Genomic DNA, 15,569 nt, shown 5'->3' with positions numbered 1-15,569 from the left:
TCTTCTTGTTCCTCTTCCTCTTCTTCCTCTTCTTGAGATGGCAGGTCTGTGTAGTCGTCGGCGTCCTCTTTCTCGACGGACGGCAGATGCAGGTAGTCACCGTCGTGGCTGATGTCCTCGACAATGGACGCCATCAGGCTTGTAATTGCGGTCCGCAAAGAGGCGCGCTTGATCAATTCCCGGCAGGGTACGTAGGTGCTACCGAAATTGGATTGCATGCAAGGAACTGTACGTTTGAGGAGTAGAAGTGTACGACAATGAGAGCGCTTGCTCCGGCAATATTTATATCAGCCTAGACTAGGAAATTTGCCCGTGCGTTGCGACGGGTGAATCCATCGATCTCCTCGTCTCCACCGTGGATGACCTAGAGATGGGAATGAAGCCCAGGAAACTTTTTTTTGTGTCACCTCCGCCTATGGCATCTACAATGACGGTGCTCCCCTAACCCTAATAAGTCCATGCCATGCGCACGGCGTCGGGTTCCTCCATCTCATTGCTGGAGAGACAGATGCAGAAGCAAGGCACATGACCTTAAAAAATAGTCAAAATGCAATTAAGCCAATGACTATGGAAATGCAGTCGAGTAGCTTGCTATACTTGCAATATTCCACCAGAACAAACACATCTCTATACCAGCAAAAAAAAACAAATATATCTCTATGTGTGTAAATGACCTGATAAATCCGGATGATATTGGGGTAGATGGAAAAGCTCAATCATAAGTCTTGATTTCTCTCTTTGATGGAAGAGAAGATATAAGAAACACAAATACGATGAGCCATTTAGCCTATAAAATATTCCAGCTGCTAATATTACCAACAGAAAGCACAATGGAAGGCGATCTTTCCTCTTTAGCATCAAAACTAAATGTATCCTTCAGCTTAAAAAAACTGAATGTACCCTAGACTGTTCTGCCCAGATTGTAGTTCTTTTAAAACGTCAGAATGCTCGCCATGAGGAAAAATCAATCAATGACCTGCAGTGAAGAAGAAAAACTGAGAAAGCAAACAAGCCCAAACAATCAACGCTGCAGGAGTAGTAGATTTGAAGAGTGATTAGCGCTGATCATGGTAGAGCTGGCTGCCGTGCGTTAGTTCGCCGGCGGCGTTTCGCTGGGCGGACGATGGGGCGGAAGCCGGACGCAGAGTGGAGCGGGCCGAGCGGCTTGGCTGCAACCGCGTCGCCGCCTGAGGCCAGAGTGCCCGGTCGATCTGTAGCTCGTAAGCGGCGTCCCGCAACTTGTACAGAGCGTTCTTCGGACCAAGCTCCTCGATGCTCTCTTGCGACACCGGCGCGATCGGTTGTGTCCCCATTGTTGATTGTCGGTCACGCGAACACCACCACGTCCAGCACCTGCGCCATCTCCCCGACACGAACTCGTCCGCCACCACTGGCCACTCCCGCCCTACCCTGTCGCTCGCCCCTCTCGGCCGAGTTCAGCACGGCAGTACATCGGAAACCAACGGGCGCGCGTGGGCAGAATCCGCTCGAGTGCACGCAGAGACAGGAGATCCTGTCCTGCTACCAGCCGGAGGCCGTCCTGGACAGGTCCCACGGCACCGCCGTCCATCTCCTGGCGCCCGACGTCGTCCTCTTGTCTGAACTTTAGAAGCCGTCGGCCGTCGCCAGCTTCTGTTCCTCCTCGTCTTGGCTATGAAGAGTTGGCGGCGGCGTGGCCTGCCTGCTGTCCTCCTCATCTTCTCTGTAGTAGTTGTAACACTCGTTGTCGCTTGCTAAAGGAAGTCCCTCCTCGTCCTTGTCCGTGGCCTGTCTATCGTCCGCCGCCGGCGTGGCCTCGTCGACCAGATCGACATCGTACTTTTCCTTCCCCAATCCCGACTCTTTCTGGTCTATGCTGCCACCGGCCGGGCGTATGATCGATCACAGCGTGGGCCTGCCCAATCCCTACTCTTTCTCGTCCTGGCTACGGCCGGCCGGGTGTCTGATCGATCAAGACGTGGTTACTTATATGCCAGTATAGATCACGTTCTAGATGGACTCTGTTTCCGCGTGTGGCCTCAACCTACCATAGTTTGTTGAGGATAGCATCTAGCGTGTTGGAGCAAAACTCTACTGCCGGTCGTAGCCAGAACGGGACAAACGAAACAAGGATTGGTGGGATGGGATATAGAAGACGTAAAGTGGGTTGGACGAAAGCGTAAAGTGACGGACCAAACCACGGAAACGTTAGCTCCTTTATTATTAGGTATAGATGTACGTGTTGGTCCCGGAGTAGATTACAAAGAGTCGGATTCGGAGCAACGTAGAGCGGCCAATTTTTAGGCTGATCAATCCGTATGGCGTATGCTATGCATCCAGGCTAAAAATGAACGCAGCGATTCTACCGGCTCAGCATGACGTCACCCATGTGTTGATTTAGTTTCCAAAAATTTGTGAAATATTTCTAAAATTTGTGAAACATGTTTGAAACTTATGAAAAATTATTTACTGTTCAAAGTATGTTTCAGAAAGTTTCACAAAGTTTCACATTTGTTGTTAACGTGTTTATGAAACTTGTGAAACATTTTCTACTGTTTAAATTTGTTTCAATTATGTTTCAGTTTTGTCAAAAAGGAAACAAAAAGTTTCACCAATCTCAAAGCACAATGTGTGGTGGATGACACTCCTACACATACAGTTGCCTGTAAAAAGGAGTTTTCGGGCTAAAAATGGGCTGTTGGAGTCCCTCTATTGGGCTGGGCTTTGTGACTCAACTGTCGACCCACCCTTGTCCCCCCCAAAAAATACAGTCAACACGCAATTCGGATACACTTGACTTTGTCATATTTGTTTCATCTGGACTGGATACACACATTTCTTCTTCTTCTGAGACCGGTTAACATACACGAGTTAATTACCGAGCCACAGGGATGACTTGCGGTCAACGGCAATAGAATCAGCACGGCTTGCCGACGCGGCATCCTAGCGTGCCGGCGAACTGCGTGAGCTTTCCGACATACTTGCCGTTCTTGGCCGGAATGAAGTCCATCTGGCCGTACCTGCGCTCGTTCTGGCCGCCGGACTCGTTGAAGAAGGCCCCATTCATCATGACGTCCCCCTGCGACTTCCACACCCAGTCCTTGTACTCGCTGTAGGGCGCGTACTCCCGCTTGGTCACCTCCTTGGCGTTGCCGTCGTCGGGCGCGATGAAGCGGTTCCCCTGGCTGATGATGGTGGGGTCCCGGTTGCCGCCGATGGCGTACATCTGCCAGTGCGTGTAGTCGTTGTTCACCACGTGGAAGAAGCCGAACCTGCACCTGGGCATCCGCTGCACCAGCCCCTTGCCGAAGTGGTTGAACGCCACCGTGATCTGCATCATGGCGTCCTGGGTCTCCGAGTTGCTGGCGCCGAAGAGCATCACGTGGTCGTGCTTGGTGAAGTGGCTGTTGGACACGGTGATGGCGGTGGAGCCGCTCACCACGTCGATCAGCCCGTCCGCGCAGCTCCACATGGAGACGTGGTCGATCCAGATGTTGCTGGAGGAGAGGATGGAGATCCCGTCGCCGTCGCTGCGCGTGCGGTGCCCGTAGTGGTGCTTGGAGTCGCGGATCATGCCGCCGGAGTGCGGGACGGAGTGGTGGATGCGCACGCCGTGGATGATCACGTGCTTCACCCCCTGCAGCGTGATCTGCGCGCCCGTGATGTGCACCTGCGCGCCCCGCCCGTCGATGGTCTTGTTGCTGTTCACGATGAGCTCCTGGGAGAGCTTGATCACCATGGAGCGTGCGAAGACGATCCACAGGGCGCGGTCCTGGATCACGCCGTACCGGAGCGTGCCCTTCTTGGGGATGATGAGCTCGTCGTCGCTGGGATCGGTCACCACGTACGTCCTGCCGCCGGCGCCGCCCATGGCGCTGTGGCCGAAGCCGCGGGCGCAGGTGGCGAGGCGCTGGCGGTCGCTGGCCCAGTTGGAGCGGCAGCGCCAGCACCGGTCGATGGGGTTGGTGGCCAGGCAGGGGCCGCGGTAACGGGCGAGGGAACGGCGCGCCGTGGCGCGCTGCACGTCCTGGTTGAAGCGGTTGAGTTCGGCGACGGGATCGGCGACGTACGCGGCGCGGCTGTACGCGCGGGCCTCCTCGGCGCGCTTCGCCCAGTACTCCTCGTCGGAGGTGACGTTGGTGGTCGGCGGCGGCTTGTGCACCGCCGTTTCCGCTGCCGCGGCCGCGGCCACGGCCACCGTGGCGAGGACGTACAGCAGAACGTGGAGGGGGCTCCTCGCCATTGTGAGGCTCGCCGGTGCCCGCCTCACCGCCGGAGGGGGGCCTCAGGGAATGGTGTTTCTCTGAGACCTCTCCCGCGGTGACGACGTACGGCACCTGGAGCGACACGGGGTGGCGGTGGCGGTGACGGGGAATGTATATATACAGAGGCTTTGACCACACGTGAGCTTCCTTATTGGCAACGGAGCGCGCGACGACCGCGGTGAACCATAGGTGTCTCAGTTCTCCTCTCCAAGCGCACCTGTCTCGGTGTGCATATTGTACGTGTTTCCCATTGATAAACTGCTATGCCTAGCACGAAAAAAGCAAGATCAGCCATCGGAATACTTTTTTTTTCGTTTGTTTGGAAATAAGTGATTCAGGTTTCGTATGAACGTATTTCGATATATAAATACATCCATATCTAGGTAAAATTTTGTAATATTTTAGATAGCGGGCTTAAAGAGCCCAACTTTATAAATTAATAAAGCTCTTAACATACAAAGATACAAAGTTGTTGATTACACAAACTTGAATAAGTTTGAGAGGTGCAGCGGTGACGGGCAGGCGGGTGCGCTTAGAAGGAAGCATGCGGATCTCTCGGAAGCTCCCACCCGTCTCTCCTCTCCTCTCCCGTTGAGAGTCCACCATCACGCCCCAGCGCTTCCTTCTCCCTTCTCCGGCGGCGCTGCTGCTTGGAGCAAGGAAGGATGGAGTGGCTGGTTTGTACAGAGTAGATTTAGTTATAAGTTTCTCGGCTTGTTGCTGGTAGTGGGCGCTATGCCCGTAGACTGGAGAGTTGCATCGGGTTTCTTCGGCCAGATCCGATGCTGCTGGTGGCTGGTCGTCCTCGCCGTGGTGCTCCATCGGCCGGAGCCGAAGGCGACGCGGACCTCCAACATCAGGGACTTCTTCAATAAGGCCGACGTCTATGCTGGTGGTGCTGCTCTAGATTGGTCTGTCAACGAGGTTTGTTTTCTTCTCCCTAGTCGGCGTGGTGGCGATTTGGAGAGGAAGACGGCAGGCGTTGAGGCGGACAGATCTGGGCGGTGCTGGGGAGTTTGTGGTACTGCAGCTATCTGTTGTTCATCCTCGGTGGTTCGAGCTCGACCGCCGACTCAGTTGGCCGAAGGGCGGCTCCAAGTTACGCCGGCGTCGAAGGCCGGGTCTTGTTCAACCTCCATGTGGAGGCCATGTGAAGGACGCGAGGCGACACTCTTCTTCCCCTCTGGACCAAGTGGTCTAGTCCCCGGCACCGGAGCGGAAGGTCGTCGGCGTAGTCCTCAGAATTTCGGCGGTGCTAATGGACCCGATTGCTTTTTCCATAATCTTTGTAGGGTCTTTTCTGTAAGAAGTAAGGTCTGTGCTGTAGTTGACTTTTCCTTTTGGGACCTTGCTGTAAATTATAACTGTACCGCTTTAATGAATGGCAGTATCTAGGCCCTTCGGGGCCTATCCCTGTTCAAAAAAAAAAAAAAGTTTGAGAGAAAGGCCCTGGAGGAACTACAAAACACTAAACACTGAAAGTTCTTTTGTAACGTTTTTTCTTTGGTATTGTACTTCTTTGGACAGTTGTGTGCATCTTAGCTATGTAGGGGTTGGATATATTGCTTAAACATTGAGTAATAAAGCATCCTTTATCGATAAGGAGCCAGATCTTGGAGCGCCCCTGCACACTAGTGCAGGTTTGAACATACGGCATGAATTAATGTGTCCCTAAACTGTCAAATCTCTGGTGTGTTGGACACAATGCCACCCAGAGTTGAACTCCACCAAGGAGCGCCACCAAAGGACACTGTCGCGGATGAAAAGAGATACAAACCAAGCGAAGAGGAGGAGCACCAACACCAAATGGATGAAGAACCGGCTCAAAGACCGCCTTGTTGTGTCGTTGCCGGAGGAGGCACCCTTGACCCTTCCCTCCTCACCCAGGCTCGAGGGTGTTGTCTGAAAAGTGGTTGAGCACCCAAAAAGTCTTGAACTTGCAAGATAGCGCCTCGGACCTTCCCTTCGCCTCGCCTGAACCGCACCACCATCATTAATTGTCACCACACTATCACCCCCTCTGTCCCCTTATCCCAAAGTGCCACCTTCAAGGAGGAGAGCGACCCAAAGCGTCGCCGTTGCCCAGCCAATAGTTTAGTCACTTAAGAACGGAGTTTTGTGCTTTTTTAAAAAAAAAATGGAGGCAATAGCATCTCTGACAACTCTGTTAGACGGTTATACTACTATGTTTTGGATCGATCGTGTAATGTATATGGAGATGGGTGCTCAAACAGAGTTGGACAAATGTGTCGTTGCTTGATTTGGAATCAAGGCAAAACTGCCAATGGTGTGGGTTGGATGAGTGGCCAGGCCTGAACGGTTGCTTGTAGATCTGGATTCTGGACTAGAGAGCGGATTAGCTGGGCAGCAAAGATCTCGAGATTTCGGAACATTTGCCTCCTGTCTTGCCGGAGTTCTTCCTGTCATCCATACCTCATACATGGTCCCGTTGGGTGTTGAAGACACGCTACAATAACCCTAACCAGTACGTACTGCAGCAGTACTAGTACTACTAACTTCGGCTCTCGGATTTGGGGGCAATTTATCTCGGTCCATTGATGCCGCTGCCCCATCATTTGGAGCAATACTGCACCTAAAAAGATGCAAGATTCTCGCTTGGCAGCTTAGCGATCAAATGTATCAGTATACTTGTTAATAAGGGCCGGGCGTTGCCATCACCTAGCCGTGGCGTGCAAATCCTGGAAGCTCAGGGCATGCAAGAACAGGATACCTGAAATTAGGGAGGCTGGCTAACTAACTTATTGGCCTACGCATCCTGTAACTTGTACTCTGCTCTTTCGTTCCCCTGTCTCACTCCTTGTCTTATTCATGGTGTCTGCGCTCTCCCTCGCAGCAATGCATTTTATGACTTTTTATCACTCCATACATCAGGGGAAGTAATACCGGCCCAAACCTCCATCGCAATGTAATATCTGACCTCTCTCTGGCTCTACCGATTCAAAAAACCCTCCCTCAAAGAGGACGCCATGTCATGGCGAGACCACCTCTCCGCTTATAATTCTATGACCTAAACAGGGGTTATATTTTGTAGTTTACGGAGCTAAGTTTAGAAAGTTGGAGACACACTACTACAGTCTGCATTCATGTAGTCGTAACTAGACTGCATGCTACCAAGCCCCCTTCTAATAATTCCCCATGTGCATTCCTTCCATATATATCTATGTATCATAAATTAAAAGAAAGTATCTATGTAAATACATTCATATGGAGTAGTATATCAAACATCAGGACAAAGTAAAAATATACAGGGAACCATCCTTGCTACGAACTTATGTCGGTCACAAACATGCTCTAGAAATGTCAAATCAGCAGAGCTTGCAGTTTTACAGGGGTAAAAGAAGAATCTTGCAAGTTGCAATGCCGAAGCACGAAGATGTATTTGTGTACATGCCGACAAACAGTTCAAAGGTTGCTACACATTGGCCTCCAGCCTCCCGCTTGACACAGAAATCCTGTCGACAATCACTCGACAAACCATGGCCAACGACATGTTTTGGAACACAAGAATTTCACATGCACACTCCTGTGGGATCTGAAAAAAAAAGGTCTCACATTTAAACATGGCCAACACACACGCACAATATATGCATATAACAAGAGGGAGAAGTGTAGATCAGGGATTAGGAATCAACAGAGAGATGAATAATGTGTGTTAAATAAATTTTCTTTGGGTCATTTCTACAAGCGTATTTACGTACCGGCATTTGGCCTTCAAGTGCTAAAGTTAAAATCGTCAGTAATCCTGATATCCCGCCATCCGAAGTCTTCAAACCAGAAGAAGCTGTTTTTGCACTTGATGTTACCTATAGGGCCACCTGTGTGCACATCAATGGTTTTTCCCAGAGCAGACTCTGCAGCTTTTCTATCGGACTCCTTTGCGAAGCAGCAGCCAATACTTACAACGACTTCCTTCAGACCTTGCAATTGCTCGATGCCAACAGGTGGAGCGCCCTGCTGCACCCATCCATGGGCGTTGAACTTTATCTCCAACCGTTGGAGATTGGACATGGCCCCTGTCTCGAAGGTCAGCGACGATATCTTGATACATGTGATGCTAAAACACTTGAGAACAGGGAATCCCCTTCCAAACGTGATGACCCCTTTAGGAGTTCCAAAGATGTATAATTTCAGGTAGACTAGTAACTGCAGCCGTGCAAGGATTCCAACATCACCCTCCACTTCTATTACCTGAAGTTCAAGGTGGCGGAGGTTATGGAACTCTCCTGTCGACTTGGGAACCCTTGGTAGCATGCACCACATACGTAGTCTCTGAAGAAGGCAACAAGAAGAAGAATTTGGGCTGCAAAGTTTCTCAAGGGCATAGCTCAAAGCATCCATACTTATGGTACACACATGCGCCGAACAGTTACAATTGGTATAGCCAATTTCAAGATTCCTCAAATTGGTCAAACCTCCAAGGTCTCTGATGTTGTTTACTGAGTTCCAGGACAAATCGAATTGTCCCAGGGTACGTATGGATGTCATGTTACCATACCCAACGGGAAGACGTGTTCCACGAGGAACTATCAGGTGCGATAACCTGCGCAAATGAATAAGATCTGATGGAACTTCAATATAGTATATTGAAGTTTCTAATTCCAATGTCTCCAATTGTTGCAGTCCCTGAATTTTCTCTGGTAGCACTATTTTACCATAAGCTACAACTTTTAGATACCTCAACTGGAACAAATGACACATTCCACTGAGGTCAAATACCACCGGTTCATGGTTTCCGCTTGGAAATTCAAGTGTTAAAACCCGGAGATGCTTGAACTTTAAGAAATCAGGTGTATATGCTGATGTACCAAATCTTGCAAGCGCTCTTACTTATGAAAACCGGATGGCTCCCAAGACTGTTTCATCTATTACATTTACACCGTCAAAGTTGAGTGTGAGTCGACGAACCCTGTCATGCAATCCAACCATGTCTTGTAACTCGTTTATTGCGGTCACAAAATTCTCTTCTCTGCACTTGTGTAGAATAAGATCAAGCATCATATCATGTATTCTGCAAGACAGCACCTCATCATTAGGATCTGTATCTACCGGTTGAATAATGCTTCTGTTGACAAGCTCATTAAAATAGCCCTCTGCAACATCCTCCGGATCTCGCCCATGGGCTTTACTGACAAAACCTTGGGCTACCCACTGCCTAACCAAATCATTCTTCTCGATTGTGAAATCCTCTGGATATATACCCATATATAGCATGCATGTCTTCAAATAATGAGGTAGATTTTTGTAGCTAAGGCTTAGTATTTGTCTCATTCCTTCCAAGGTGGGATGCACTTCCAAGCTGGAGCCCAAAGAATTCAGTACATTCTCCCACTGATCCATCAGTTTGTTTCGTTGACTAGCTAAAAGGCTAGATATAGTGATAATTGCGAGTGGCAAGCCACCGCATCTTTTTAAAATTTTAACGGAAACTTCCTCCAGAAAAGGAGGACAATCATCTTCTGAACCAAATACTCTCTTGAAAAATAACATCCTTGACTCTTGGTTACTTAGCGAGTTCATCCTATAAACATACTCACACTGATTGGAACAGCACACTCTAGCCACAGTATCAATCCGTGTAGTTGTTATTACTCTGCTACCTTTTATGTTTTCTGGAAGAGCGCATTTGATAATATTCCATGTGCTTTCATCCCATATGTCATCGATAACAACAAAATATCTGCCAAATAATTTCACACTAAGTATAATAAGCACCAGGGACAGGTAAAAAATACATGAAAGCATCCACACTTTCTTCAATTAATTTGAAAAGGCCAAAACGTTAAAACAAACGGAAGCAAGATGCATCAAACTTGAATGTTCATAGTTTTTTTTTGTCTCAATCTGCGTAAGACTATGTGTGTTACTTGTGCTTTGATGACACAAGAGCCAGTTTGTTGCTGAAATAAATAATAAGAATGATGAACCACCTGCCAAGCTGCTTTGAAGATGACAGCTTAACACTGAACTTTATGTTGGCACTTGTACGAACTGAAGTATTCATTCAAAGAAGTTCACGTTCAGAATAGACGGAAAACAATTATGAGATTTCTGACTTTGCAAATTGTTACTCATCTAGCTTCTGAAGGGACAGCAAAATTTTCAAGAATCAATTCACTGCCTGACTGGCTTCATGGAACATGATTGTTTAATTAGTTGGATTAATAAAATGACAATTCGAAAGGATTGAAGACATTACAATGGATGATGTAAGCATGTTAACACAAGCATATAGAGTACTAGCTAGCTAAAATACTTATCTACAGTAATTTCACCCAACAGAATACTAGCTAGCTAAAATACTTAGTAAAAACATCTTTAATAGAAAATTCAAAAGACATGATAAATCACTTCGAAGTGGAGTCATTTCTGACGGGTGTACCTCTTGTTCTTAAGGAATTCTTGCAGTGTCCTGATCAAATCATCCTCATACCATATTTCCATGTTGTTATCCTCCCGGGCTACATAACCGACTTGAGAAAGTATATGTCTCAAAATCTTCCCTATGTTTGGTTTCTGGGACACCGAAATAAAAGCTCGAGTCTCGAACTGGTTCTCTAGTTGGCGATAGACCTGATTTGCAAGTGTAGTCTTACCAAGGCCCCCAAATCCCACAATTGAGAGCACCTTCATCTGCCCTGCAGAAACACTTTTTTTGTCCATCAACAATCGAATTAGGTTCTCCCTCGGCCCCTCGATACCAACAAGGCCGTCCGTCTGCGCATAGAGTGCCAGAAGGCGAAGATCTATGGCTGTGTTTGGCTTCAAGATAGCATCATCAAGCTTGTACCTCATGCGCCGCTCGCTCGCCTCTACAACACGTCTCTTGAGTCCTTGAAACTCTTTTATGGTCTCATGATGATGACCAGGCAAAAAATGTGAACCGAAGTTTCCCAACAAATTTATGCACTTATCAATAAATCCCCTAAAGCCATGCTGGGGCATGTTATTGGACTCATGTTCAAAATGAAGCAAAAAATCATAAATGTTGTCCTCAATATCGTAGGACAGCTCACGCACCTCATCCACCCAGCACTTGGTTTGCTCGTCAGGCTCCTCCCCTATATCTGACATCTTCTTGAGGAACCCATGCATGCTCTCGAGCTCAGCTTTAAGGAACATGATACTATCCTTGGCTTCTTTGAACAGCTTGTACTCGCCGGTGAGCAAATCGCCAAGCTTCCTTATCACTGAACCCATAGCAGCCTCTGCCACCGCACCCATTATCTTTCCTCTCGTGTGCTACCGGTCAGTCAAATCGTGTATGAACTCAAGCTATTTGGCATCAAGGATATTTTCTAGACAGGTGGAGTCTGCTACATGATAAAACACAGGACATGAGGGATTATCATAACGCCACCTAATCATGTGTGCTTTCAAGGGACCATCCCCTTCCGTTTGAGCCCTGTTGGGTAACACAAAATAATTCCATTATTTCTATGAAGCATGGGTATTGAAGATTATTCCAGCCTAGCTAGCCTATGTTATATGACAGCAACAAGCGAACAGCTAAATGGTGTACATCTGCATGCTGACAACTATAAGGTACAAACTACAACGAATAATTTTCTGATAAAGCAAAGGAAAACAATGTTGGTTTTGAACAAAACATATGCCCCCACCAAGATTTGCCAAACCAAAGATCTCCAGATATTCCGCCTGAAACTTCAACAATAGAATACTTTGTCTCCATACCATTGTATTTGTTCCAGTTGCCAAAATACTTGCAAGGCCGCTGATACTTTAGTACTTTACCTAAAACAATACTATGAGCTAAAAGCAGCTGTCAGGAGAACAAAAATCCCAATTGATTGTCCATGGCTGTTCACAGTAAGAATATCAGCTGGCACACCACAGAAATAGGCATGAATAGCAAGTACTATGTAATCAGAAGTTAACACACGGTGTTATACGACTGAGCATATCCGCTCTAAGTTCTGACCATGGAAAATAAATGAGATACAGTATGAGAACAATCAATCGGTTCGGAGCTTATGGGGTTAGGGCTATTTGATAAAATGCCCCACTTTACTTTGTCATTTGCCCCAAACGTCACATTTACTTTGGCATGGCCCAAAAATACCCCGTTTTACTTTGGCGATTTACTCAAATGCCCTGTTCATGCGATTTACACCAACTAAAACAAATCATCTCTTGATCAAATATAATCTTTAACTTGCTATTACCTTTCCACCGCTGAGTCAAAGTTGTCCCGTGCACACAATCTCGTGCCGTTCTTTCTCTCTCTCCCGAGCGAACGGGAACAAGACAATCTCACAGGACAACGCCGGCGACGATCGGCCGGCCGCTGCGCTCGCCCCTCTCTACCGCGCCCACCCCTCTCCGCCGCCTCCCTCCTCGCCCCCTCTCCGTCGCGTCCCAACCTCCCTCTCTGCCCTTGCCCTGCCCTCCGCTAGCCCGCGTCTGACCACTCTGGCCACCTTATCCCGGCCCGTCGCGCGTCCTACTGGCCCGCCGTGCCGCCGCAATACTCTACCAGAACCTTCCCAGCGGCCTTCCCCAAGCTCGTCGGCCCGGATCGAACGGACTCGAGCTCGCTGTTGGGGCTCGATCTGCTGGCGGCCTCCACCGGCGCTGGCTGCTCTGGCCGAACTACCCACCTCCACTGGAGCGGCCTCCTCCGGCGAGGACTCGTCTTACCCCGAGTCTGCCGTACCGCTCCCCGCTGCAGAGATCCTCTCTGCAGACTCTGCGCATAGCGCATAGGAGAGGGCATGGGTAAAGGCATAAAGCAGTCATTGCAGGTCTGAGATTAGAGGGAGAAGCCGGCAAAGTCTGTTAAATTCAAAAGTAGGGCATTGGGCAAATTGCTAAAGTAAAACAGGGCATTTGAGCTATGCTAAAGTAAATGTGACGTTTGGGGCAAATGGCAAAGTAAAGTGAGGCATTTTATCAAATTGCGCAGTAGTGTACTCTACAAATGGACTAAAATTCAGTAAAAAGAAAAGACGGATGGTGGTCACCAGCAGGAAAGGGAAAAATGTCCTCGAGCTCTTGGCTCTCGGGAGACGAGCCAAGACATCGCTCCAGCGTCAACGCCGTTCTCCCTTGCCACCGTCAGCGTCGGCGTCGCCCGTGGCGGCGGGGCCTGCCTCCAACGGGGGAGGGCGGTGTGGGCGGCGGCGCGGAGAGCTCGGAGGGCACGCGTGGCAGCGGAAGCTTGAGGGGGCGGGCTTAGCGGCAGATGCCCGGGATCAAAGTTGATGCTACGGCGGCAGGCGGCGGTAGGTGTCGGCGTCGCAGAGCCAGGTGGTCTGGTAACGGTGTGCTACCTCAATCTTTTCAAATGATGAAGTGAGTAAATTTTTTGATCTCCTCAAGAAATATACTCAGTTAAACATTCTGACCAGCAAAAGAAGAGATGTTTCCAACAAGTGAAAATATATTTTACTCATTTAAACCACGAAAAGTGGCTTTCGCTCCCAAGCTCTAGTGCACTTGTTTAAAAAAATCAAAACTTTATTTTTTTTGTCTTAAACAATTCTAAAAAATCTACAAATATATATACAAGTCTAGTTTAGAAGGATATATAGTGATTAACTTAATCACTATATATCCCTCTTAATCAGATTAAGAGGGACTCCTTCCAATACTTGAGAACAATATTTCAAAGCAATAGTGATATCGATGAAGATGTTTGCCACAAGACCAACGTAGGGTGGATGGAGTGGTGGTGAGCATCTTGTATCCTATGTGACAAAAAAGGTCCCATAAAACCTATAAGGTAAGTTATATAGGACGGTTGTCATATCGAATTCTTCGCGCAGTGATCTTTTGATATTGGTAATGGGCTCAATACTAGTTTATAGAAGAATATTTGGCTAGGACAAAGGTTATTGGTAAATGAATATCCGTCCATGTATAATATCGTTCACCATAAGAATGTTACTGGTGCGAATGTGTTATCCTCTACCCCCATTAATATAGGTTTTAAAAGAACCTTTTTTTGAACATCATATATATAAAAACCGAGCCAGCATGCCGCCTCACTAAAAACCTTTCGGCCCCCTTATGTACCCTGGAAGAAAAAGAGTGCGTCTGGTACCTTCTACTCCTGATCAGTACATGGTTACATCCTTAAGAACAAAGGGAAAAATAAAACTAGGAGGAGACTCATCCCTTCTAACTACAGAATTTGAGGTTAAGGCATATCTAGCTAGTTCATGTGCCACTTGATTAGCCTCTCTATTACAATGGATAAATTCAATAAAATCAAATGCTTGTGCCTTTGATAAGCAGTCATAGAGAATAGCAGAATATGGGCTCCAGACTTCCACCTCCGCGTTACAAGCTTGAATAACCTCCAGGGAATCAGTCTCGATCATCACTCTTGTCACCCCGATATCAAGAGAAAACCCAGTCCCTTATGTAAAGCTAAAGCCTCCGCAGTCGTTGCATCATGCACATGCGATAATGGGCACGCTAGGCCGGCAATTGCATCGCCACTGTCCCTCAGAACAGCCCCAGCTGCACCTCTACCGTTTGAGTGAAAAGCAGCATCAACATTCATCTTGTAAGTTCCACGATGTGGTTTTTTCCATGATATGTCACGCACCACACTAGATGCAGATGTTGCCAGAATAAAATTTAAAGTTAGAGCCTGGATCGCGAAAGCAGTGCGCCTGGATCCTGCAACACTCTCTCCCTTAACAATCTCCCTTCTTTGCCACCATAAGTACCAACACGTAACAGCAATTGTTTCCTTTAACTTTAGATTGCCTAGGATTGGGGACTTCAAATTATCTCGGCAAACTAAATCCTCAAGAATAGTAGATCAAGATCGCTCACCTGTCACCGCCTATTTTAGATAGTCAGATAAACCCATAGATTTCCAAACCTCACCAGCCTGAGAGCAAGTGAATAGAAGGTGTCTCATATCCTCAGCCCCTCCCTGACATACTGGGCATTCTGGGTTTACCTTCATGTGTCTATCAGCAAGAATAGATCTTCCAGGAACAACTCCATGTAAAGATCGCCACATAAAAATCCGAATCTTGCTTGGTACTTCCGATTCCACACTTTCTCCCAGACTCGATTATTTCTAGCAGCTTATAAACCCTATTACTGGCGAGTGGGATGAAGGTATAATCAGAGGAAAACTTGCTTGATATATATGCTGAATTTTTTTTGCGGATTCCTCTTAGTGACTCACTGAATGATGATTGTGTTGCTTGGAATAATACAAGAACGCATATGTTTACGGTTCGATCAGCGTATTATACAGAATGGGAATATCAGTTTGGAAATAGAGTCCATAGAACAGATGGGCAAGGAGCTCATCAACTG

The 15,569-nt window shown here is 47.8% G+C and overlaps 1 protein-coding gene and 1 pseudogene across 1 annotated transcript; both read right to left on the bottom strand.

The window, feature by feature from the left end:
• Positions 1–2,896: 2,896 nt before the first annotated feature.
• Positions 2,897–4,222, bottom strand: LOC124671463 (pectate lyase-like). Its single transcript, XM_047207834.1, has one exon. It carries the CDS (start codon positions 4,220–4,222, stop codon positions 2,897–2,899), a length of 1,326 nt encoding a protein of 441 aa, XP_047063790.1.
• A 3,387-nt stretch (positions 4,223–7,609) lies between these two features.
• LOC124671452 lies at positions 7,610–11,568 on the bottom strand (annotated as a pseudogene).
• Positions 11,569–15,569: the final 4,001 nt, after the last annotated feature.

The sequence above is a fragment of the Lolium rigidum genome, chromosome 1 (genome assembly GCF_022539505.1).
Source record: "Lolium rigidum isolate FL_2022 chromosome 1, APGP_CSIRO_Lrig_0.1, whole genome shotgun sequence".
NCBI lineage: Eukaryota > Viridiplantae > Streptophyta > Magnoliopsida > Poales > Poaceae > Lolium > Lolium rigidum.
This window is presented reverse-complemented; position numbering and strand designations above follow the sequence as displayed.

What these genes read in the sequence shown, in the direction of transcription:
- LOC124671463 (XM_047207834.1), bottom strand. Translation starts at nt 4,222, where the DNA reads ATGGCGAGGAGCCCCCTCCACGTTCTGCTGTACGTCCTCGCCACGGTG.